The 27,468-nt window shown below is 45.6% G+C and overlaps 1 protein-coding gene across 1 annotated transcript in view; it reads left to right on the top strand.

The window, feature by feature from the left end:
• The window catches only part of LOC146208082 (uncharacterized), a 194,657-nt gene extending 176,222 nt beyond the window's left edge, over positions 1-18,435 (top strand). Inside the window, exons 5-6 of the mRNA XM_084578034.1 lie at positions 17,650-17,722; positions 18,430-18,435. Coding sequence (XP_084434160.1) covers positions 17,650-17,722; positions 18,430-18,435 — 79 coding nt within the window. The remainder of the gene's footprint in view (positions 1-17,649; positions 17,723-18,429) is intronic.
• Positions 18,436-27,468: the final 9,033 nt, after the last annotated feature.

Raw genomic sequence — 27,468 nt, 5'->3', positions numbered from 1 at the left:
GAAGATAGTTCGCTAGCCCCGTCTTTGCCATTTATTGATCGCCATCGCACATAATTCCTTAGGAGATCGTGCTCTATAGCAAGCTACCGAAAACCTTCGAATGTTGTTTTCTGTTTACCTGATTTTTTTTTTTAATACAGGTCTCAGCTTGCCGTGTGTGACATCAATGGGACTTATCTGTTGCTGTATGGAGAATAGTATCCAGCATCGCTTGAACCAATGGATTATCGTTATCATTTGACAACGCTCAATTAGCAACGGAAAGTTGAAAATTGATTGTGCAGTTTTGAAAAGTTTTCACAGAGCTGCAATTTGGGCGAGCACAAAATTTTTTTTCAGCACCACTTAAATTTCTTGCATTCACACGGTTCACTTTCGTTGCCTTCGTGCTGCGTGTAACATTTATATTTTTAGTCAGTTTCAAGCAAAAAGTCTGGATCTCTTATGCTAGAAAACTAGATCTCATATAGTAACTCAAGATGTCCTAAACAACTTGCGACACCTGGAGCAAGAATCATGGACTAATGTCTTGTCCCAGGCCATCAGTAGTTAAGACTCACACTACTGACATCGCAGTATACTTGTCCAAGACCGGCAGCCCTGCAAGCAATACATTTCTATCTTTTTTTTTTTGTTATTTCTTACTCTTTAAAGCTGATTACGTAATATCATTTCTTTAAACACCCTAGCATCCATTTAAAAAAGCCATCTATTCTGTTCTGTATATGGCTGTCTGTTTCTTCATATGTGGCCTCGTCGTACCTCATAATCTTGATGCTAGGCTGGTTCTTGCAACTGGCAATCCGGAAATCGTCGTTGTATGGTGAGCCCGGCTCTGTATAGCGCTTCTTCTTTTCCTTTTTTTTTTTTTTCTACTTGCCGGTATCTCACCCGCGCCGGCAGAAGTTCACGGTTCCGCAAAGCTCTTCTCTCGGGCCGTTTGTGTACATGCCTCACGGCCGGGCCAGGTCACAACACTTTGACGGGGGAGCCCCTTTAAGGGGAGGCCTCCCCTTTTCAAAACGAAATGAGATATCGGGCTCCGATAACTTTTCTTCGGTCTTACAACCGTCCAGGTTAACTGTCCTCTGCCTTCTTCCCGATACATTTTGTTTCGTTCCCTTATCGAAGGCGGTAAGCCCTTAAAAGGTCGCCTTGACCGCTCTCTGTCACCGACGGGGATTCGACATTCGTGCCACGTACTGGGCGTACGGTACAAATTCTGTGGCGACTACGTCGCTTATCGCCTGAGCCGGTTCGTTCATCGTTATTTTTTATTTCGTCGCTCGTTTATTGCAGCGTTGCTCCGTGTTTGTGTCGCTGCCGGTCGGGAAGTTTGTTTTGCTGTCTGCACGAAGCTCCGCTATTTTCGACCTAGCTGAGTCCTCTTTTTTACGTGCATTACTTTGGTGCTGTACTATTCGAAGCGGCAGGCATGGTCGATAACGCCGGTCATACATCTTCGTTTGTCGGATATCTATACCGGCCTCCGCCTCTTCGCAGCAACATTGTAGCAGTGGAAGCATACTTCACTCTGAATAGTTCAAGAGCACCTACGCCTTCGAGCTTTAACGCTTATAGTTTTGTTTTCAAAGAATTTAGAACTGCTTTTGCATTATGCACACAGGGGATAGCCGCTCACTTACGTGAAATTCGTGCTCCCATCGATTTGGGCGACGGACGAAAGGGATTACACTTTTGATAAATCGGTATATAGTTTGGTATGGTTTGTGGGGTTGAACGTCCCAAAGCGACTAAGACTATGAGAGACGCCAGTAGAGGACTCCGGAAATGTCGACCACCTGGGGATCTTTAACGTGCACTGACATCGCACAGCACACGGGCGCCTTGCTTTTCGCCTCCATAGAAAAGCAGCAGCCGGGATTCGAACCAGCATCTTTGGGAACAGTAGTCGAGCGCCGTAACCACTGCGTCACCCCGACAGGTCAAAAATCGGTGGATAGTGTAGACCGAATCGACGGCGGTTGTTAGCGTGGCAGAGGGGTGTCCGGTTTATAAACTTTTACCAAATTTAACTAAAGTTACAATACTGAAATGAGGTATTTGCTCATTTTCACGATTATAAAATACTTTCTTGTTAGCCCAAGTGACTTAAAAAAAAGGACCATTCATTTCTTTAAAGGTCCCCTCGCCTGCTAGCATTTATCCCAAATGTCAAAAATGAGCACAAAAGGACGGCTCATCAGGCTCCAAGCACAATGTCTTATCGTAACTAAGTCTATAGCGCAACCTAAAAGCGACGTGCACGCTATATCACACACCGCAAGCCCGTCACGTAGAGTACAATGCAGAAGCGAAAACATATGGGTGTTTGGAAATTGCGCAAGCGTGCAGAGGTATATACCAAACTTCTGGACGCCCTCGGGACAGGTGGTCGTGTTTTCACCGTGAAACAACTTGATAAAACCACTGCTGCTTCCTCTTACTTATCAGCACGCACGTTTACGGAGCACGCGGCTCCCCGTGTGGATAATTTAATTACTCCTCACGTTTCGCTACGTAACGCACCGTGGCCGTATAGGTTTCGCTTTTAGCGCAGGTGTACGGACATCTGTATGCGTGAGCGCGCACGAGTGCATTTTTGTCGGTTTGCTGGTTTATGTGCGCGAATATATCATCACCATGCTCGCGAGCCTTGTGTATAGTTATGTGCACTGCGCCAGACGTTCACGTGCCGCTGTTCGCCATGGCTGTTCCCTATGCGATGTAATCTAATCTCTCATTAGGTGTTGGTATGCACGTGCATGGGTTGAGGAAGAAATACGAGTTTGTGACGGCCTAGCTTAAATCAAAGAGAGAAGTGGGCAGGGCTTGCGATTCGGAGAGCAGGTAACCCGATGTTTCCTTAAGATAACCGGGCTGGTTTGGAGAAGAGTCGGACATAGCAGAAATTGGCAGATAGCCAAATAAGTGCGTAGGTATATATATGGTAAGGAAGTTTAAGGGGGTGTGCAAGCAGCTGGCTCATGAGAGGGTTAGTAATTGGAGAGGTTCGGGAGAGGAGTTTGTCCAGTAGTTGATGATGATGATGACGATGATGGTGATACTGGCTGTCCCTTTTTAACGGGAAGACCGTGGCGTTGAGCCGCACGTCCAAACAAAAGAAATGAAGAAAGCAGGCGTAAGTGAGGTGATGGTGATGACGATTGTTATGATGATGATGATGATGTCGAATACAGGGTTCAACGTTCTGAAGCTGCACTTGGGAGACGAGGTATATGTTATGGTTGGCCCCGGATTAATTAGGGCTACCCGAGGGCACTTAATGTGTACTGAAGTCACACAGCAGCACTTCTATGTTAATTTCACCTGAGGCCGCCGCGTTCGGAGTCCTCGTGCTGAGCTTCCAAAAGCCGTAGCAACTCAGCCATCGATCCGAGTATTATATTAATTGCTGTTTAAGACTTTATTTTATTCAGAATTAGGACAATGTAAATATAATTTTGTTGCTGCACTTGTTTTCAGGCTGAAATTATATCATTCTATATGCTAAAAATGCGCGTTCTCAAACACTGCACAAGCTGACATAAATCTTTAGTTGTGGGTGCTCAATCATATATTCTACCTGTGGCAGTGCTGCACGTAATTCGTCAGCGCCCATGTATAAGGGATCATATTTCGGTAACGATGAGCCTCCAGCTTTTGCAGAGCAGCAGCTGCAAGTTTGCCAAAGAAACAACTGCCCGCATGTATATACAGGGGCCGCTAATGGCCGTACGAAAGTAATAGGCCCGGCGTATTTTTTTTTAAAGCGAAGCAACAAATCGAAACGCTGAGTGCCGAAGAAACTGTGGCGCAAGAGAGCTCACGCACGCGGAAGACGGACGATGACGAAAGGCGCTGTTGGCGGCGAAATGTGCGAGCGCCACTAGGGGGCCCCGTGGCGCAGATGCCGCTAGATGCCGTGGCAAGAGATGCTTCGATCACGTTTGAGAAAGAGAAGAGTGCCTAGCCCAGCCGATCGACGAACCATTACGTCGAAGTTAATTTTTAAGTCAGGTGTGGGTGCCCGATCGTATAGCCCGGGGAAAGAAAAGAGCTGGGCTTAAGATGTGCTTTTTTGGTTGTCTTTCACCTTGCGATGACAAGCTTCCGTGTTCGGAACTATTTCCAAGGCCAGAGTAGGCTGCGCGATGGCTTCGTGAGCCGATGTTCACCTGGTAGCATGATTTCAATTGCGCAGGAGGCTCCTCTGCAGATCGCCTGTAGCACTGCGGCAACCGTCAAGTTTAAAGCTATATCGCTAGTGAAAGATAAGAACATAGAACTTGGTCTCGAACCCACGTTCTGTTCTGAATGAGTTTGAAAGAGTGATGGGCGAATGAGTGAGCGAGATAGCTAGTTTATTATTGTGACTGAAAACTTCGATGACTTACGTTGGCAACCTTTAAAGCCACGAGTTGTGGACATGCGTGCTAATTAAGGCCGTGTCCCGTTTCTGAGGCTAGATATGACACCTCTGAACTCTGAGCGATTCCAGCGCACATTACTAATGTCAGCTGGTCGAAATTAAGTCCTAACCCTCCACTGCGGCGTTCCACATATCGCAGCACTCCATACCATACCATACCATACCATACCATACCATACCATACCATACCATACCATACCATACCATACCATACCATACCATACCATACCATACCATACAATACCATACCATAGCATACAATACAATACCATACCATACCATACCATACCATACCATACCATACCATACCATACCATACCGTACCATAACATAACATAACATAACATAACATAGCATACCATAACATAACATAACATAACATACCTTGCCATAGCATAGCATACAATAGCATGTCATTTCACTACGAGTCAGGCTATCTGCATGACCAGTATTAATATCTGTTCGGTGCTTTACGTCACCATTACATCACCTTTCTGGTTAAGAACGTTGCAAAAATGTATTAGGGCTATAATCACTAGATCCGAAATCTCAGGGATGGTAGATACTATTTCTTCCGCTCAGCCCCTAAGTTCGTACTCCGGCACACCACACTAAATTAACAAAAGAGAGGGAAAAGTTGCACATTGTCGTTTGTTCCTGTGGAGCCAGGTGCGAGGTCACGTTGATATACAACCGGGTGTAGAATCACGGTTATCACTTGTTAATAGATTTCTTGCAACATGCAGCTGTTTCTGGACTGCGTTGGCTCCCGTGCTTCGATTCTAATCGGTCAGTAAACACAAGTACATCCCATAAAGAGACACAAGTTACAAACCTCGGTTATCGAAGCAAGTTCACCACAGTATTATCACGACATCCTCCAAGTCAACTTATTTTTATTAAACCCATCGCGACAGCCCAACGACGCCGACGCAACCTGCCGGGGTAGGAAGAAGAGGGGATCCAGTCATGGATCCAGGCAATGTCGCCCTCTCCTACTCCTCCTCCTCCTCCGCAACACCGGAAGAGACCCACGCGAGAGCGCGCGCGTTCAACGCCCGCCCGTGACCTTCTCCGCTGGGCTGCATCGTCGTGAGGAGGAGGTAGAGGTTTTGTTTGGGGCGCGCCGGAGGGGGAGACGCTTCTTTTTTAAAAGCCATTCCGCATCCTCCGCTCGTGCTGCTGTTGCAGCCGCCGATGCCTGTTCCGGGCGGCTGTGTGAGGCAACGAAGTTGTTTGCCGGCGCGAACGAAGGGAGGAGGATGGGGTGGGCGCTTGCTCTCTCCGGAGAGCGTGACGCCGACTCGGTCGCTTGGTTGGTAGGGCAGCAGTGTGTTCGCGCTCCGTACCACGCCGTGCCTGGCGTGGTGCAGGAACTCGCCCGACGCCTGCGCCGCTGACCGCGTCGACCCGGTGGTGGTGCTGCACTTTTGGTTTTGACCGAGAGAAGCTTCTCTCACTACCACCGTGTGCACCTTTGCATGCTTTGTTTTGTTTCTTTGCTTCGAGTGTTTCTTCTCCCTACCGCATTCTCCACAAGCTTATTTCCCCGTGTACAGACTCCAATCCTCCAATCTCTCTGTCCTCGACTAGTTGCACAGTGTTTTTCGTTTCCTGCGGTGGCCCTTCCCGGTCTGGCTGGCTGGCGGTCTTCACAGGGCCCGTTACTTGTGGTTCGTGAGCCAAGCGGCGTTTCGCTCGTTTGTGCGGATGATTAGTCGTCAGGTGAACAAGACCCCCTCGGTTGCAGTCTCTCCTCTCTACACGCTTACCCTGATCTTGCTTTTGCCCCTGGCTCGCTTTGCTGGCTGCCTAGAATGCGCCCTGCTCGTCGTGTCCTACGTCTTTCGTAGCTGCCGTATATATGTCCTTTTTTATTTATTTATTTATTATTATTATTATTATCATTATTTTTTTTTTCATCTGAAGCATCGATTCGTAAATTTAAACGCGACGAGGTTAGCGGACGCACCTTCTCGGGCCGATGGGTGAGCAGCTGCGACAAACTTCGGTTCTCATCGCGTGCACGCGTGCTCTGCTTCATTTTATTTTTATTTTTTTTTTTGTCGCTGAGTGCAGATTTGCGAACCGAATTCCCGAAATGTTACATTTTATTTTTCTGCTGCTCCTCTTTTTTCATTGCTGGCATCTGACCATTGCCGTTCATATTGAATACAGGAGAGGAAAGAAAAATGTTGCAGGTAGCGTCAAGACCATAGAGACAGCAGCCTAAATAGAAGAACAAAGTCGAGTTTGCGTCTCAGCTATAACCAAAATGAGCAAGTTGTCATCAGCGGAAGTTGAACTGAAGAGAGGTTCTGTTTGGGTGCATAGCTGAAAATGCAAATGGAAAACATAAAAGGACGTGGTGGTGTCATGCGACAAGACGAGATGGCGGGTGGGGGGTTAGGGTTTTTCTCGGCCAATGTGCAATCCAGCGCTAATTGGTAGCCAGTGGGAGAGCGCAGATGATGCCCTGCAGATTACGTAGCGTGGCTAGCACTCGTAAAAATGCCAATGGTGATATATATGCAAATGGTGATAATGCCAACATCGGCAGAAGAAGTGAACTTGGTTTCATGTCCGGTTTAACGTCGATACCCGCCTGGTTACTGTTATAGCAGCTACTGTTATAGCTTGCCCTTCCCTCCTCGCCACCGAAGTCAGGAGAGTGGGCGCCTATTACCTGGACTTAATCAAAACACTGGTTCTCGTGAAGGCGTTGGTAAAGCACTCATCAGTGGCTCCAACTCTGCACTAAGTCTGTATAGGACTTTGCTTCAGCCCGCTGCAAGTGCTGGGGTCGTTGAACGCAATGGCAGTAGAGTATATAAGACTTCGAGAGGTAACCATGGTGTGGCGAAAACCCGACACTCTCCTCGCGAGGTTCGCAGAGCATTTTGTGCATAGGTTGAGGTAGTGAGTTGGTGGGACTAGGACATATGTAATAGAGTAGACAGATTTGTGCATGGCCGCTTCCCTTGCCCTCATACATTGTCAACGGGCAGCGAACATGAAAGCCGTGCGTCGCGTCTAATAACGCTTCGTTACCAAGACCAAGGAATATATATATATATATATGTATATATATATATATATATATATATATATATATATATATATATTTCAATTTTGGCCATGATTTGCGCTAATTAAACTAGACCTAATGGACTGTTATCATATCTGCGATCTTTTATTTTTAATTTCTGGTTGTAGTAACAAGTTTCCTCTCTTTCATGACCTGCCTGATAACGTTGGTGGACTTCACTTAGCTCGGAACGCAAATAACGAACTGCACATTGTGAGGGCCTGTATTGCCGTTGCAGCATGTTCGCCGACATTTTCTGCGAGAATTAAGGCAGTCCACGTAGACACATGAAGCGTACTTTCTTTTGGTTTTCGCTGGACATTTTTATTCAATCACCTGCGTAAGAGTAGTACGCAAAGCAATATTTTTGACGTAACAAAAAAAAAAAAAAATGACGTGGATTAAAAAATGATTGGATGCCTTTTTTGGATCTCTCTTGAGAACGCCCTTTAAATGTCTAAAATACATACGTCACTATCTCTGTTGTTCTGTCCTTTAGCATAATAAATTGCCCACAGTTATCGCTGCAGTTATTATGTATAGCCACGGCCGCTCGATGGAAGCGCACTAGGTGCGGCCTGCTACCTCACCCGAAACCGGCGGGAGGCGCCTACTTCTAGTCGCCACCGCCGCGGCGCCACCGTTCAGGGACAGCCGCGCGCGGAGAGCTGCGCCTGGCTGCGCTTTGAGGGAGGCGTCGGCGTGGTAGAAGCGCTTTATTTTAAGGATATAAGAGCTCCGCTTCATACAATTTGGCAACAAGAATTAGTATATACTGTCCTGTCTAGTACGACCATGTCAGCACTTAGCGCTTGCTCGGCAAGGATGTATACTGGAGTGTACCCCGAAAAACTTATAGTCACGGTGGTTCAAGGCCACTCGAATGGAGAGCTCGCATTACCGTGATGTTGCATCGGATCCAGTTGTTCGTCGCATTAAAAAGTGACCCGGCTGTGAACAATTCGAAGCTATTCAGCTGCCATGGTAGCCTAATGCATAACCACTTAACTATATGTCGCGAATTCCGCGTGTCATTTTCATACCATTTACTCATTCCTGCATACAGCTTTTATATACAAATTGATGTCAACCTGTTCTAAGCTGCCAGCGCTATCAAATAAAAAAATGTCCTACTATGAGCAACCTCTGTGAAAATGCGACATGTAACCAACCTTTTTATCTCATTGTGATAAGTTTTACGGTGGAAATATTAAGATGTTTATTAGGTTAAATCTAGATGATAACCTGGGATCTTTTACTCAGTTGGAGACCTTAAACTTTGTACGCCAGAACGCTATCCGTCATGGCTTCCCGCATTTTGCATGACCGGACAAAGTAGCGCGCTTGATAGAGCTGTCTGCCTCAAGGTGCTACGTATATGCGCCGAAAGTTTTTATTACAATTTTTATTGGCTGCTCGCAAACCCATACAATTTTGCTGGTTCGTAATTTTCAATGGAAGAACGCGCATCGAGTGTTGCTGTTGTGAAACTCTTAGCTGTGATCACAAGAATGTTCACGCGTCAGAGTGCAACTGCAGCCGAGATTCAGCGAGCAGCCGAGTACGCTTATTTAATGGCCACACAAAAAAAGGGAGAAAATTACCAATCGCAGACGGAAAACTTTTCTTGAGAGAGGTTTATGCCATAGCCATACAGATCGCTCCACTGTTGAGTTATTTCCAGCCCAGCTCGCTATCAGTGGGTGCAGCAACTTAACAAGATCTTGCATAGCGCCTTAGCATGGGCACGATCATTGTTTTTATAGGTTAGCTGCAGGTACTGTGTACAGTGAGAAAACAATGATTAAACCAAAAGTTTACACAGTTTGCTACTTCACCGGACCTCTTCAGACTTCATCATCCTGTTAATGAAGGTGCTCGTAAGCTGACAAAGCTTGATAACTTCCTTTGCGGGGTACATCAAGCCTCCACTGTCCTTGGTTTTCAGTAACCTGTAACTGGTCCAGTTGACTATATTTCCTGCAACAGGCTCTTGCTCGACTGACATGTCGCCTCAAAATCATTACCAAATATTGCATAAATTAAGCAGCAACCTGGTAGCGATAAGCAAAACTTGGGGTTCCTAAGTATCTTTGTGGAGCCTCGTTAGAGTGCCTGCACTTTGCTACGTGCTTATTCACCGTATCCCGTACTTGCTGCCTCTGTCGCATATCATTAGAATGCAGCCTTAAGCCACCGCATTATATGAAATAGCACCCTACACATAGCTATATAAAGCCCCTCTTTACCGAAGCCGTACGAACGTGCCCTATAGGAGTATAGTGTGCCTGACTTGGGATCTAAGGGTCCCGCTTTCAATAATTCCCATTTCACCCTTACATCTTATTGACTCTCTCTGGTTTGGCAGCTCCTGCTACATTGAACATGTCATGTGTTCTCATTGCGACAAAGGCGTCTGGCCATATCACCAACTTAAGTGCCTTTTACCAGATAGGTTTTTTTCCGACTGTCCGCCGACAGAGCGGGCGCCGGATTTTCTGTGGAACGTGGCTTTTCATTTTATCGCATCGGCTCAAACAGTCTCAACAGTATAAACAAATGTTGTATGCACAGGCTTCTTTACTTGCAAGGCCACTCAGACTAGCGCGGCAAAATTTAGAACAAATTGCATGCTTATATAAAAAAAAACCTTCGTAGCTTTTTCTGATATGTCCTCGCAACATAACCTGCGAGAAAAGCTTCTGGTGCTACCTCATCGTGTTCATTTGCTTCACAACACATCGTTGAAAATCCTAGTTCGCTGGCCAGCTCCCTGGTAACTAAATAGGTTAAACAACGTGGCAGGAACACAGGAAAAAAGGACGACACAACTAGCGCGGTTGGACCGTCTTCTTCTCCTTTGTTCCCGTCACGTTGTTTGCACGGTTAACCTATAATTAATCACCAACAAGTTCAATCTGCTGTCCCTTGTAGCAAATTCAATGGCAGCTGATAGGGCATTATGCTTCAGCATCTGCACTTTTTAACCTCAGCGCCGCTTTCATTTCAGAGGAAGCGAGTGCATTTCTACTCCTCGCTGCTGTCTTTGCCTGGAGCGAGCTCGGCAGATAAAATTAGAGGATCTCTTAGATATATCTTAAGCGCACGACGGCGAAAGCCTACCCTTCTCCTATCATTTGCCTCTCATTGTTTGCCACAGTTCGTCATTTCAAGTCGTAGTTTGATATATTGGTCGTTTCTCAGTCGTGATGAGTCTGCCTGCGTAGTCATTGTAGCCCCTATCACTCATAACGAAGCAGGTTACTCATTTAGAATTAGCAGTGGCCATTACATGTCCTTTCACATATTGGTCATTTCGTAGTCATTAACAGTAATGATGAGTCGTGCCTAGCTATTATAGTCATTACCACATATCGCTAAGCACTTTTACTCATTTCTAATCAATTGCGGTCATTACATGTCGTAATTTGATATACTGGTCCTTACAAATAATTTTAGTCATTATTAACCATTATTAGTCATTAGCATTAATCATTACCTCTATCAATGTCTATAACTTTTATTGATTACCTATCACCATCAATCATTTTCATTCTTAATCTCCCTCCTTGCACGTCCGCTTTTGCGACTGGCACACCAGTGCACAGATGCGACGCACAGATAACAGGCACAGCTTCTGCGCATAGATTTTCGCTCCATGAGCCTAGAACGGCTTTCGCCTTAAAAAACAAACGCAACCAGTCTCAACGTTAACGGGCTTGCACACGCGCACACAAAAAAGTTTGCGTTTACCACGCGGACGCGAGGCGAACGCGCTCAGAAAGGAAGCAAACCGCGCGCTCAGAGCCGGCGACCTCGGCGGCGACGTGTCCCCGAACAGTGGCGCCCTCAGCAGAAGCAGTTGCTTCCGAATCAACGAACGTTCTAATGACAGAGCCGGTCGATATTTCTAACCTCTAAACCGTCTTGGCAAATGAACAAAAAGAGACAAAAAGAAAAAAAAAAGAAGCTGACATAGGAACACGAGGAGGCGGGCTTTAAAAAGAGCCTTCATCTTGAATTGGAAGTAGGTCGTTTCAATTAACCCGTTGCCCTTGTCATCTATTTGCCGTCACGCACTAAGAAATCATTCAAGTGCTGACAATACAATGGCACCTGTATAACGCTATAGGACGAAACGTACTTCTCTAATTGTGAGAAATAGTCCACGGGGGAGGGAGTCTGCGTGTGCGTGCGAACTTGTTGAGACAAAGCTCAGCCTCTCAAAGGGACATTCCCCGATCGCTACAAGATGACACGCAAATTGCTAAAGAAGACCCCATCAAGTTTTCAATCGAAGCGCTCAGAAGCGAAATTTTTTGGAGTGTTATGAAGTTTAAGGGAGATGCCATTCTTTCACCAAGCATGTAAGAATGTGTAAGGGCCCCTCTATTAAAAAAAAAAAAAAAATGCTTAAATGACGAGAAATTTCGGATTGCCAGTTCACCGAACAAACGAAAGCCCCGGAAGCAAGCTTTTTCTTTTTTTTTTCTTTTTCTCGCACAGCAACAATGCTTGGTTACACCTGTAACCTGCCCTACAAAGACGCTACAGGCTTCGAGGTCTTCAATATTACGCGAAGCCGTTGGCGCAGTAGTCGAGTTGTTATCGGCGCCGCGGTTCGGAAATTATTCATGTGGAAGAATCCTGATTGATCGACAGGGTTACTAAGTCAAACCATATCACCTCGAGCGGAAATTTCAAACACCTCACATTCAAAATAAAGCCATATAATGAATTTGGTAAGGGTCTAAATGAAGCCAAAAATGGACGAGTATAGGTTCCTATAAATGACGTATTTAAGAAATTAGATGTAATTCAATGCCATCATTTTTTCGCCATTCGGGTACGAACCCAGGTCCCCTGCATGCCAGATGGGAACGCAACGCATTGACCACGATGTTTTTTTTTTTTTTTTTTTTTTTGTAGTTAATGCCTTTATTTTACAAACACTATATAGGCTATAAAGAAATTTAAGCCGGCCGGTTAAGATGCAATATTTCTAATTATAAAACAATAAAACTAATAATTTTTTCCAATACATTGATAACCTCAGGTACACATGACTGAGTTTTCAAAATATCAGTGATCTGCCAGAGAGAATCATCAAAATACTCTTGGATGGTTCTGATAAGAAGATCATCATGGCGAACCGTCATTCGGCGTTTCTAGCATTATCATATATACGGAACACCGTCATCATTTTTCCTACAGCTAAGAACCGAATTCCATGGGGGTTTAAAGGGAAATATCGAGAAAAGTTCGCTGTAGGACAACTCCATCCCAACAATCTATAAATACATGTTCAACAGTGTCCGGCTTTCTACAAAAAAAAAAAAAAAAAAAATCAGTTCACTCTTTATAGCACAGATTTCTTTCTCCGCCATCTAAGTCTTCATTAGCAGAACCCACATGCAGTTAAAAAAAGAACGTTTTCACGACAGACCGGCATTATTTTTTCGCTTTTCAATACATTTTGCTCTGGCCAGAAAGGGTATAATGACCAGAACACAGGAAAAGGCAAGACTGTTTCAGTGAGACCTTTGTAGAACCATTTTCTGGTGACATTGGTTAAATATTCCATTGAAACTCATGGTACATAGAACCACGTTGCTAGAACAATTTCACGAAAACAACCACGCACGTTTCACTCTAGCGATGTGAGAAGCATTTGACGCAAGGAACATTGGCAAAGCTCTTAGCAAGCGTAATTGACAAATGGTACGCAGAAGAGGATATTTTACATCTCGTACGAATAAGAAGCGCTTAACAATTTGATGGAAAAATAAGTGCGACAAAGAGAATCGACTATCGCCTACACGGTGAAAAAAGTTCGCTGCACTTGTTTTTTCGCTTGAAGCCCTGATGAGAACTGCAAAGACCTTGCGGATGTTTTGTCTGTTTATTCTTGAGCAGTGCAAAACCTGCATCACATGCCACACTTTGCTGAAAAAAACAAAACAAAAACAAAGTGCATGTGGTCGCACCAGCAAACATTTGGTATCCTCTTGCTAAGTACTTTGTACACGATTGATCTAGTAGGACAGATTCTGTTCTCCATGCGTATGCCCTCCACCAGGACCGATCCGACGTTAATCTACTCCAGTATCGCAAATAATATGAGACCTGGTCAAATCCTTTCTCTAGATCAATCTGAAGCATGGCTATGACACCGTGATACAGCACTTAGTAACAATTTGTCTATACCTGGTGGGGTCCCACAGTATCTTTAATTACGGTTTGCAGCATTGCTGCAAAGATTTTGATTAATATTTTATTCGAAATAATTGGACGGTAACCCGAAATCTGTTTCAGTTTTATACTGTCATCAGTCCTCGGTATCAGTATTGTGTGCGAACACGAGAATAATGGGGGAAGCAAGTTTCAACCATATGCTAATGTGAATACCTGACATAAAATCTGTCCTGTTTTATGCTTAAACAGTTTTTAAAACGATGCAGTAAAGCTGTCAGGTCATGGCGAATTTCCATTGTTCAACTCGTACTACGTCGTTGGTACCTAGCGTTATAGGGGAACTTAGCGAATGCGTTGTGATGCGTATGGCTTGCTAGCATATGTTTTGGATGTGTACTGATATTACAGTAACAATAACCTTAAAATCGAAGTGATTGAAACAAGACAAACATTTAAAAATACGCGGACGAAATGCGCTTGTCTACGCTTAATAAGCGTCACACTAATTTTTCGCTTCAGGATATGAAGTTGTTCACTGATTCCTCTAACATCATTCGACAGCGGAGATCACGTGCAATGAGCCGAGAACTCTCGCGCATGCGTCAGCCTGTTTACGTCCTGAAAACTCTCATCTCTCGATAACAAAATATACGTCGGCGCGCGCACAATGTTCTCAAGCGAAGACCAAAAAGAAAAGGACAGAACAGGACAGAGATTCATCCGAAGTAAAAACAAAATAGGTCTAGTCCGTGAACCTGTATTTGGGGCAGGCGGGCGAGGTCAGAGTAGATGGAAGGTGACCATGCATATATACATTCTTCGTTCTGTCTCTCTCTCATCCAGAACGGCGACTTTGTGACCCCCAAGAGGAGAAACCCGAGATCGTCTCGAAGAAACGAAAAGTTGAGCGGTTCCACGGATCTACTTGCAGCATAGCCACTAGGAGGTTTACATCGTCCCTGTTATTTTTATTTTTATTCAAGGAGAGTAAAGGGGGGGGGGGGGGGGCATTCTTGGTCAAAGAAAACGAAAACCTTAGCATCCCAGACTGTGCAGACTGTGTGAGGGGGAGGGAGGGAGCGAGGAGGGGGAATGAGGAGTGGGAGTGGACGGGGGGGGGGGGGGGGGGGGGGGGGGGGGGGGGGGGCAATGTATACGGCCCTATTTCTTAGTTTTCTTGTTTGCCTCACGGAACTTTCTCGAACGCCGCCGTCACCTGGTTTCTTCTTTCTCTCTTTCGCGGCGTACTTTCGCCGAACGCAGAACGCCGCAGCATCAGTGGGCGTTCTGCGTTCACTCTCGCGAGCTTCGCGCATACTGTGCGGAGGTCAGAAGACCTCGCCCTGCAGTTCCCTTTCCCTCTTTCTTGTTTAATCTTCTTCCTCGGCGCGACATCGTAGGCTAGTCGTAAATAACAGGGGGTGCATATTTTCTTCCATGGCTTCGCTTCTTTGTCTCATCTTCCTCCGCTCTCACCTGAATCCATCGCGTTCTCTTCCTTCGGGACGTATAGTTTTGCTTTCCTTCCGGCGTATCCGGTCACCCAGAGGGCTCGCCGAGTTTCAAGAAGCACTTAGCAGTCTTAATCTGCTTGTGTGAACTAGTTTTTCGCCTTGCTATTTTTGTTTGCTTGCGTTTCACGGGTCATATTGGCGTCTCTTGATTGTTTCTTTTTTCTACACACGATACTGAATTTGTTCACTAATCTTGCTGCATCTCGCAACGAAACAGTCAATGAGCGCTGTTATCTGTTTGTATTACTTTGCAATGGCGGCGCTGCCGACGCATGACTTGCAGTTTCTGTTGCCATGAGCTGCAGGGGGCAGTCCTGCTTTGCGGCTGGCTATTATATCCGGACATTAATCACCCCTGGCGGCTGGTTAATGAAATAAGGTGTCACTAGTCCTCACGTAGTCGATTCGTATTCGGGCGCGGTGTTATTGACGTTAGGACGAGGCTTTCAGGTAAGGCCACATGATGCAGTAAGGTATCGACCTTTTTGTTTTTGTTTTTACTTTCGTGACTCCATTTCTAAGCTTTGAACCAATAGTACATTGAGGCCTTGCTGAGACAAGCCGCTAAGGTACGAGCTGGCCCATAATCTGTCTACAGTGCATATGTCCCGAATAGGCCGGTGTGATCACGTAAGAATTAACATCGGGCATCTGAACACAGACCTTGTTTAGAAGAGGTGTGCCTGCTGCTTTGAGCCTCCTAAGCTCGCAGGGGAAATATATGCACCTTTAAAATGGGGCAAATAAAATTAAGCCTGTTGGCGCGAACGAATTGCACATTCTTAGACAAAAGCTTTAGAGCACAGGAGAGTTTGCTTGCAAGCCATGTAAGGAGTATATAGCAGCTTCCAATCCCCGGAGGGGGATGATCGGAGATTATCTCAACTGGGAGAGAGTTGGCGCTATGAGGATGCTTAATGAGCACATATGGTGCGGTCGGGAAGGAAACCGCCAGGGCTGACATATTGTTTTCCACACAGAGTACTTTAAATGGTCCCGCAATATGGCTGCAAGCTCACGTGTGATGAAAAACTCATAGAAGCTGCAATTTTCGTTATATATATATCGGCTTTTTTTTTCTTCTTTTTTTTTTTGTTTTTTGAACGAGGTGGATATTGACGTTCATTTCAGAGCAGAATTTTCGTTTTTCTTTTTTGTTTCGAAGACTATTATTTTTATGCTGAAATTAGTTCTTTTTAATTATACCATGTTGTTTGTGTAAGGTGAAACATATTTGCAGTTTATCTTGGCACTTTTATCAGCCCAAGAAGTTGATTTTGCAGTACTAAAACCATTAAAAAGCATTTGCATATAAATGATGGCCCCGTCAGACAAGAATGAAAGTTTCGGTTTAATTCTTAAATTTGGGTTATGTTCTCATCGAGACTAGGTTGGTCGGAGAGGTGGTTCATCACGTGCTCTGCATGTTGACGGCAGAAATGAGGCTGCCGCTGCACCCTTGCGGTAGCCAGAACGTGACCATTCCTCATGACCTTGTGTGTGGTTTCGTGTCATTCAGAGTCCGTATACATAGAGTGGGAGCCTGCTAAACCGAGCAACTGCTCTTATCAGAACGAACAGCGCTAAGCTTGCGGACGACGTCACCATGGATGCTACCGATTTGTAAGGGCATGTCAGGCAGCGAACCAATGCTTCAAAACCACATAACGGCTCTCATTCAACAGTATATCACCGCCTCCCTCCCTCCCTCCCTCCCTCCCTCCCTCCCTCCCTCCCTCCCTCCCTCCCTCCCTCCCTCCCTCCCTCCCTCCCTCCCTCGATTTGAATAGTTTGTGGATTTTCTCTTCAATCGAGCCGAACGCCTGTACTTAATAGCTAGATAACTGTGGCGTGGATGTCAGATGCAATGATCTTTCAGCTGAACTTCGAAATTGAATTAGGCGTGCTTTTATTGATTGTTTTCCGGCTTGAACAGTAAAGCAGGCACAGAGTTTGCAGAATTTCAGAGTTTCAAAAACAACGTTTGGCGCCGCATTTATATTGGACATAGCGGGTATGCAAACACACAGAGGCTAATTTAAGTGTCCAGATGTAGAAGGCTATTCTGCACTAACACAATTTTATAGCCTTAGCCCTCAGCATGTCTTTCGAATAATTGCCGTTTGGTATCCAGGAATTCAACGTACGATAAACGTTCAGGGCAAGAACAAGAATGAGTAAAGGTATACTATGAGAACTCCCACATGTTAGGCCTTCTTACGTACCGAAAAATTAATAACAGTGACAAACAGCTCAGTCTCCTGTTCAGCTGCTGTTCTGGGAAGTTTCGGAAGGCTCCGTTTGACCTATCAGTTTTGGTAGCGAGGCCGCGAAAGAGTGTTCAGAGTCCTTATAGCAGATTGTCCCCATCAGCAGAGTGCATTTTGAACATCGAATTGTCGATTCTCTTTGGCAAACAGGGTCCAGAGTGCCATTGACTGGTCGCACTCAACGCATCCTGCCCAGCAGAACAGAAGGCCAAGGTCATCCGAGGTGAGGTCTCCTTTTCTGTCCCCTCTTTTCCCCGCGTCTTCGCCGTCATGCTCTGTCGTGCCATACGTCACGCACACGGCGACCGCAGACCGGCCTGTTTATGGCAGCACGTAGATAACGAATCCGCCACGATACAAATGGAATCCTCTGGGAAACGGAAGAAGAAAACGTAAGGACAAAAAAACAAAAAATAAAAACAAAAAGGAAGTGCAAGTCCCGAATCCGTAAACGTCTGACGCTCCCATGCTCTCTGCACTTTGTTTGATGCGTGGTGATCTCTCACGCGTCGCCCATTCCAAACGCGAGGTGACTGTTGTCGCGTCATAAAAGAGTGGCCCCTTCGTGAAGCTTCATTAACGATACTATATACTATCAATGTTGACGGTTAGCTTGCGCTCAGTCTTTACTGCCGAATCAACGAGGAAGTCAGCGTGGGAAATTCGTCCCGCGTAAGAGCGTATATAGTGGTTGTGCCTCCATGTACACGCGCAGTGAATGCCAATCGGGGCTGCTGTGTTGACAGCAAGCTGCGGCATGCGTTAGGAGCCAGGCTTTGTTGCGACGGGCCTGGCAGCGTGAGTTAGCATAGCCGATTACCAATTACGTGGTGATATATTTACATTTACTTTTTTATAACTATTCGAAAATCTTGACCAGCACTTTCGGCCTTGCAGAGTTTATATGGCATGAATTATTTCTTTCTGCAGACATAGATTTTACCTTTTTTTTTTTTATGAAACTTTACTGAGTAGAACCTTATATCAGGGGAAAAAATGCATCCGAAGTAACACGAAGGAAAGCAGAATTATAAACAAATGCTCGCGTGTATCATTTTAAAAATTCTTGTCTTTTGACCCATTTTTAATTGTCTTGAGCGCTCCTGCGCACTCGCTGGTTCTCGAATTTTCTTCTCATAGCGTGCATTATTCATCATCATCAGCCTGATTATACCCACTGCAGGGCGAAGGCCTCTCCCATATTTCTCCACTTAACCCGGTTCTGTGCTAGCTGTATCCACTTGACCCCTGCGAACTTCTTAATCTCATCCGCCCACCTAACTTTCTGCCTCCCCCTGCTACGCTTTCCTTCCCTTGGAATCCAGTTTGTTACCCTCAGCGACCATCGGTTATCCTCTCTTCGCACTACATGTCCTGCCCATGTCCATTTCTTCTTAATTTCCACTAGAATGTCGTTAACTTGAGTTATTTCTCTGACCCACTCTGCACGCTTTCTATCTCTTAATGTTACCCCTACCATTTTTCGTTCCATAGCCCTCTGGGTTGTCCTCAACTTAAGTAGAACTCCCTTGGTTAGCCTCCACGTTTCAGCCCCATAGGTGAGTACAGGCAAGATGCAACTGTTGTATACTTTCCTCTTGAGCGATACCGGTAAGGTGCTAGTCATAATCTGCGAGTGCTTGCCAAATGCGCTCCATCCCAATCTTATTCTTCTCGTTATTTCCTTTTCATGGTCCGGATCTGCGGTTACTACCTGTCCTAAGTAGACATATTCGCCTACTATTTCCAGTATTTCGCTACCTAATGTAAACTGCTGTTCCTTCCCGAGGCTGTTGAACATTACCTTAGTCTTCTGCATATTGATTTTCAAGCCTACCTTTCTACTTTTTCTGTCTAGGTCATCAATCATTATTTGCAGTTCATCCCCCGAGTTGCTTAGCAAGGCAATGTCATCAGCAAATCGCAGATTACTGAGGTATTCTCCATCTACCCTTATGCCTAACTGCTCCCATTCCAAGTCTCTGAATACTTCCTCTAAACAAGCTGTGAATAGTACTGGGGAGATTGTGTCTCCTTGCCTAACACCTTTCTTTATGAGAATTTTGTTACTTTCTTTATGCAGAACTATGGTTGCTGTGCAGCCACTATATATATCTTCCAGCACTTTCACGTACGGCTCGTGTACCCCCTGATTTCGCAATGCCTGCATCACCGCCGAGGTTTCAACTGAGTCAAATGCTTTTTCGTAATCAATGAATGCTATGTATAAGGGCTGGTTATATTCCGAGCATTTTTCTATCACCTGATTGATGGTATGGATATGATCGATAGTAGAGTACCGTTTCCGAAACCCTGCTTGATCCTTTGCTTGATTGCAGTCTAAGGTTGTCCTGATTCTATTAGCGATTACCTTAGTAAATACCTTATACGTAACAGACAGTAAGCTGATTGGTCTGTAATTTTTAAGGTCCTTAGAGTCCCCTTTCTTGTGAATGAGGATAATGTTTGCATTCTTCCATGCTTCCGGTACCATCGATGACACCAGGCACTGCGTATACAGGGTGGCCAGTTTTTCTAGCACGATATCCCCCCCGTCCTTCAGCAAATCTGTAGTTATCTGATCCTCTCCAGCTGATTTCCCCCTTTTCATAGTTTCTAGTGCTTTCTTGACCTCGTCATTCGTCACTGGTGGAACGTCTGACTGTTTTTCCCTACCGCCAATCTCATTACGTTCCTGACTACTTTGGCTACTGTAGAGATCTGTATAGAACTCCTCGGCTACTTTGACTATCTTGTCCATATTAGTGATGACGTTGCCCGCCTTGTCCCTTATCGCATACATCTGGTTTTTGCCTATGCCCAATTTCTTCTTTACCGCTTTAAGGCTTCCCCCGTTCTTAACAGCATGCTCAATTTTCTCCATGTTATACTTCCTTATATCGGCCACCTTGCGCTTATTGATGAGCTTTGATATCTCGGCCAATTCGATCTGGTCTGTTGCATTGGAAGCTTTCATACTCTGCCGTTTCTTAATCAAATCTTTCGTCTCCTTAGACAGCTTACCGGTATCCTCTCTAACTATCCTACCGCCTACTTCTACCGCGCACTCAGTAATGATATCTCTGAAATTATTGTTCATTGCCTCTAGGGTAATGTCGCCATCCTCAGAGCTGAATACCTATTCTTTAGCGAGATCCTGAACTCTTCTGCCCTCCCCCTCACCGCTAATTCGTTGATGGGTTTCTTTCTTACTAATCTATTGCGTTCCTTCCTCAGATTTAGGCTAATTCGGGACCTCACCATCCTGTGGTCACTACATCGAACTTTCCCAATTACCTCTACATCCTGCACAATGCATTATTATTGGTTAAATAATTTTAAGAAATTTGGTCCTTTTAACGGTTCGCTTTTGGGTGTTAATTATTCTTTAGCTTTGGGGAAGCAGGTTACACGTTGGCTCCCACCTATTCATTAACAAGCACTTCAACCGAGTTCAGTAAGTGGCCTCAACTTTATTTTTTTTTTTACATGCTCCCAATGTATGAACCGTCTTTAGGACCCTGAAGGTTAGTGCACAGAGATGAAGTTGCTGTTCGATTGAGACCAATGAAACCTGATTCAGATCATCGTCGCTTTCGCTGTCGTAATTCCACAAGCATGCAGCGATCTGCATTCTTTACCGTCCTTTCAGTCCTCTGCTCAGGAGATGCTTAAAGATTTCTCAAAAGTCTGTGGTTATCTGGATGCCTGCGATTGTCAGCGTCGATTGTGAATATGCGCGTAGGCACAGATTGTATAGACTGATCTTTGATAGACGCGCTCAGGGAGACTGCACTGCCAACGATACTCTCCAAGGAGAAAATGAGAATTTGCTTGCTTGGCCTCTGGGGTTTTAGATGAGCGCTTCATCGAAGAAGATCTGTACTTACTTTCCAGTCTAACTTTATTCCACAAAGAATCGGAAATAATTCTGCGGCGGCGAAAGCGGCCTGCGCACAAGGTGATCTACGTTATCACAATGTCCATCGCTCTCGGTAGCGTTCTTTAAAAATGGTTCCGATCTTTACAGACAAAAAGCGCTTACGTTGTCGCAAACAGCCGCACACATCGTAGAAGCGATCGCGAATCACCGAGTTCCTTCATGAGCGATCTGATCACTTCAAGCGACCGACAGCACATCTCCCTCATCGAACACGTAGAGATGACACCGAGTAGTGGTGAGAAAAAACTAAGAGGATTTTTTTTTCGCACTACGGCCACCAGCACCACTATGGATTCCAAATTATAATGTTTCCCTTTAGAGCAGCCAGCGTGAGACGTTCCATATCGCGTGCTTTGTTACAAACCGACTAAAAGCACGTCGGACGTTTACTTACACATTAAATACTGCATAGCTTTGAAACTCCTTTATTAAGCGACACGTAGGATATTAAGCAAAACGATAGAGCAGAAAGGGGGGAGAAAGTGCTCAACCGGCTATAAAGCAAATTGCAGGATTGATTCAGTATATATAGGGTTCGTAAACCACGCCTCAAAGTACTAAGGTCAATGGGTAATAAAAAAAAATTGCTGTGGTTTAGCTCTGGTTAAACTTGGTTGGTTGCGAAAGCAATAGAACGTTATGCTTAGTCACACACAGTCGTGCTGATAGTTTGCTTGTTGGATGACATCCTTGATTTTACTATGTTTAGCGCGTACATTTCTGCTTTTGCTTTATTTATCATTAAATACAAACACTTCGCATGTAGCCGATGCAAACTCTGCCACTCTTTCGATGTAGTCACTCATTTGCACTGGTTCTTCGACACCTCTCCTCCTCAGCTTTTCAAGACGTTCGGCCCGTTGTTCTTCTGTTTCCTCGGCACGTCTTCGTCTCCTATAGCTTAATTCATTCCGTATATCACGGCTCGACTCACATTCTGAACTTGAAGTGGCTTGCTTAGCTTCTTCTGATTTTGGTCGTTTTCGCAAACGTTCTTCTCCTTGTTCCTCTGTTTCTTGGGCACGTTGTAACCTCTTTCTTTCATTCTTCCTATAGCTTGCTTGGCTGTCACCTCAGAGTCAAACTGATCAGAAGCAGTAGAGCAACTATATTAGATATAGACTCTTCGTCGCTAACTTTCATGGCGAGACTATATATCCGAGCGCATGACTGTCGCCATAACAACGGATATGCTGATGTCACGCCATCTGTTAGGCGCGGCGCCGGCTCCTCGAGGAGCAGGCGGTTAGACCTGGCGTAGTATTGCTTTCGCAATAAAATTGAAAAGGAGAGAGGAGGGAACTTAAGCTCCGCCTTTAAGGAAACAGCGACATGAAAACAGGGTATGTCGGGAGGCATTAACGATGTAGTACTTTAATGACTCCAGTGTGCAGCTCCGTGCCCTTGTAGTTTCCTTTACGCATGTGCATGTAGTCTCTGATGACTTAATTATTAATCCTTTAATTTGTTACCCTAATAACATAAGATGTCAAGTTGTCCAGCTAGCGGTCGTAGGTGACATAGAACACGCGCGTCTCTTGCAGTTTATAACCGACAAACGAATATGACCACGGTGGTCAGTATTTGACTCCACGATCAACGTAGATACATGCTAGTCTACCAGGAAATCCATTAACGTTGCCTGCGACCTCGTCATGCTCAGCAGTCCAATATATTAAGGCGTCGTTCGCAGGTGTCAATCTTTGCGGCAACCCTAGGTCACGTGATGCCACCCAAGATGACGGCCACCATAGGTTAAGTGGTACCACCCAGGTTGGCTGCCAAGGTTATGTGATGCTCAAGATGACAAGCAACCAAAGCCTACCTAGGGCCCACGCCCCCAAGGGGGGACGTATTAAGACGTAAGCCTTTATACGCTTTCGTTTCGTGGGAGGAGGTAGTTCGCAGCTGACATGGCCGAGCACTAACTGGACGTAGGGCTTCCTGACATTACGTTTGGCAGGAGCTGCCAACTCGGGCCTCTCCTTTCATATGGGAGGGTGATATCAGAATCAGCCTGCCAAGACCCTTCATTTACGCACGTTATCCCTAGGCCTTGCAGGCATGCATGTTCATACGGCTCGGTAGAAGCGGCGCTTTATATGTTAGCTGGTAGCTTACGCTACACGTCATACCGATCCAGGCATCCGTGCGGCGCCTTTCACTTGGCGCTTCCTCGAACACCGCACCACACACACACAGCCTACAAAAGTGGATGCGGTAAAACCAGGACTTAGCGAAGTTTCAAACAATGGCTCTCGCCTTATCGCACTTTCGAGGTCCAACGAGCCACACAATTTTTTATTACTGTTCCGACAGGACACCCTGGATATCATCGTCAATGCGCTCATGGCCGGGCTGGAACGCTCCCTTGACCGCGGTCGTGCTGTGGCGCTGCGGTCGAGTGTTGTACAGAATAAAATACGGGGGCTTTAGGATACGTTTCTTAAAATGGTGATCTGGCAGCGATCGTGGTTTGAAAGGAGCAACAGCTAACCTCGAAGGGGCTATGAAACTAGCCCTCCACATGTGTCTTGTTTGCACTCTTGTGTTCGTTACAGATCAATGGCAACTATACTATAGCGTGTCGCATAGCGGAAACAGTGCAACAGCAAGTTGCGTCGGGAGATAAGGGCGGCACGGTCGTACGTCTTTGGGCCGCACGTGCAACGAGACAAGGGGCGTACTTCCCACAGCACTGACCACTGTGCGCGAGCGTGGGTCATTACGTAAAGGCGTCTTTCAAAAGAACGACGTCACGCTTTGACCGACTGACGGGGCGATCGGGTGACCCAAATTGCCTCCTTGCTGGTAACCGTGGTCTGGAACAATAATGGATTATTTCTACCCCGCGGCAGCTTAGTAACCTCTCTGATGCTTTTTTCGGCGTTGTTGCAGCTCAGTCAAGCGTGACACGTAAGAATAGAACAGCTATAATGAATAGTTAAGTAAGTAGCGCTATTTTGATACACTCACGAGAAGCATGCCTTTCGGAGTAGAGCCGTAGAGCCAGCTTGATGTACTTCATGAATTGTCTTACTTCTCAGGTGCGTGCAGGTGCAGGATAAGTATATCGTCACCTCATAGGGTAGGAGCTTAATTTTCGATTCTGGTGCCGCTTTTTACGTGAATTGGTCGCCCTCTGTGAAGTGGTCACAGTGAAGTGGTCACAGTGAAGTGGTCGCCCTCTTAGATGTCTCACTTCATATAATTTCCGGCTTGGCTTGTTTTGTAAGGTTGAACGTCCGAAAGTGACTCAGGATATGAGAGGCATTGTAGAGCAGGTCTCCGGCAATGTCGGCCACCTGGGGTTCCTTAACGAGAACTGACATCACACAGTACACGGGCGACTTGCTTTGCGCCCCATTCGAGAAGCGGCCGTCGTGGCCGGGATCGAACCTGTGTTCTTCGGTCCAGCCTCCGAGCGTCCTAACCACTGATCCACCACTGCGGGGTATCATTACAAGCAAATTTTAAAGAAAATGATAGAACCGGCACAGAGTGACCGCTAGACGACTAGCCATTGGTATACAATAGCCAGTGACCTAACGCAACGCGAACAAACGACTCATTGTTAACTAAACGTACAGCTCGTATACCTCAGTTTTTGTCCAATTCTTCTCCGAAACAAAAGGAAATCTCATTCGTAGACCTAGAAGAACTTTCCCGGAATATAAATTCGAACTCTGTTAAGCGCTCTTTTTTCGTGATCCGTTTTCAGTTGAACTGGTTTTTAATGAATGGTTCAGCTTCGTTTGTCCCGAACTCATTGACTTAAATAAGCTTGCGTTTTATAGAGTTCGATTTAATTATTATAAGGCACGTAATATTTAATGCCATCTGGAACAGGAGAAGGACAGAATGATAAGTATTGCTCGCTCTCTCTCCTTATCTCACACACACACACACACACACACACACACACACACACACACACACACACACACACACACACACACACACACACACACACACACACACACACACACACACACACACACACACACACACACACACACACACACACACACACACACACACACACACACACACACACACACACACACACACACACACACACACACACACACACACACACACACACACACACACACACACACACACACACACACACACACACACACACACACACACGCTAGCTATGTGTAATCATCAATATTGCACCGTATGCGCAGACAATGTTTGCATTTAAAAAGTCATCTTTAGTTGTTCTCACCTGAATCACCGGAATCCTGCACAAACGTTGGCATGAACAAAACACGCCCGAACATTTCCGTTCAAACTCAAATGGCATGAGGCCTTGCGCAGTGTGTGCCCCTTCACCAAGCTGAAAACAACAAACATAAGCCACGAATTTTTCTGCTCTGTTCTTAGGTTTACTTGATGTGCATTGTGGTCGAGATCTGTGTATTTCACTGTCCAGATTTATACAGTGGCTACACTGCTTATGCAATATTCATACATTCTATGTACATGATTTGCAAGCGAGTTTTGCGAATTTACGTGCTTTGTTAGGACTTCGTTCGATATTGTTAAACAGTGCGCATATTTGTGCTGCTATTTGTCGTCTACCTGTGTGTTTTCTTACTTTTCCTGATTACCGTGCAATACGAAGGAATTGAATTAGCTGTAGTGTAGATTATATAATATTTACACGTCATAGGCCATAAATCATAAGCCACAGCAGACCATAGCCCGGTCCTGATGTCTCCAACACCAGCAACGGCTTCAATAATGAAAGATGAAATGCTAATAATGAACATCCTCATAATTACGTAGCAATGCCTGTTTTTCACTTTGAACAGCAGCTTCGGTCTCCTTTCCGAATGCGTAGAAACGCTATTTTTTTTTCTCGAACGTTCCCGTCGCAATCGCGTTTTTTTTTCTTTCTTTCTCACTTGCCGTCTTCTTCCAGTCACTGGTCAGTGACGTCACAGTACAGTCGGCTCAACTAAGGAGCATCGAAGGTGACCTCTCAGACGGTGCGAGGAGGGAGAGCCGAAAGTAGGTTAGGGCTGTTTTTGCGAAAGCGCATTCCAGGCGTTGCGCAACCAGCTCCTCCTCTTCTTCTTGTAGTTATTTCTTGAAACGTTCCCGCGCCTCCTGTTTCCTCGCCGGAACAATATTTCCTGCACCCAGTCATTGCTTCCCTTCCCTCCATCACCGTCCCTTTCCCCGAACATTCGCGAGCGCTTCCATGACGTCAGGTCGGAGGGACAACATTGCGCGAGGATGAGCAAGTGGAAAGCCCCGAACGTTGTTTTGCCTTTCGTTGTCGTAATATCCGAGAGGCTCTTACATTTCGGAGCGCCTCTCACCTAGCAAACTTTTGTAGCTCGGTTTTATGCGCCGAGATCAGACACGTGCTGCGCAGCAGACAGGCAACGTGGATCGACTGTCTGGTGTCTCTGAGTCCGATTTCATGGTCAGATGCTTAGATCTAGCATTAGTAGTAAAGACAAAAGGCAATTGCTCCCTTGTAGTATTTGCTAATTGAACAGTACGCACATGAAGCCGGATGTGAACATTAGGTGTATGTGAGTGTCCTGCGGTGAAAGAAAACATATTTCAGACGAAGTGTATACTTGTATATTCATCCTCATTATATACAGCAACTTACTAACTTAACAGTGATCCCAGGACCAACCGAACGAATAGATAGATAGATGGATTTATTGAAAGGAAAAGCAGAGAGGTTGGCCAGAATAATTCAGGTCTGGCCTGCTACTCTGCACTGGGGAAAGGGAGAAGAAAGAAGATCATGATGGGTGACGATATGGGAGAAGGCTTATGAAATATATATACAGAAATATATATATACCTTGCCTCACAAGTACGAATCAAGCCCGCTGGCGCACAAAAAACGGCAAAGAGCACGCACTGCCTGGACACCCTTCCCCTTGTCCTGCCAACCGAGCGAAGATTCCGGTTGTTCAGTTTTCATCGCTAGTGGTTAGGGCGTCCGTCTCGGCTGCGGGAGGTGGTTCGTTCGAAACCCGCCGCCG

Source organism: Amblyomma maculatum, chromosome 1 (assembly GCF_055883805.1).
Source record: "Amblyomma maculatum isolate TAMU_Amacu chromosome 1, ASM5588380v1, whole genome shotgun sequence".
In the NCBI taxonomy this organism is placed as follows: domain Eukaryota; kingdom Metazoa; phylum Arthropoda; class Arachnida; order Ixodida; family Ixodidae; genus Amblyomma; species Amblyomma maculatum.
This window is presented reverse-complemented; position numbering and strand designations above follow the sequence as displayed.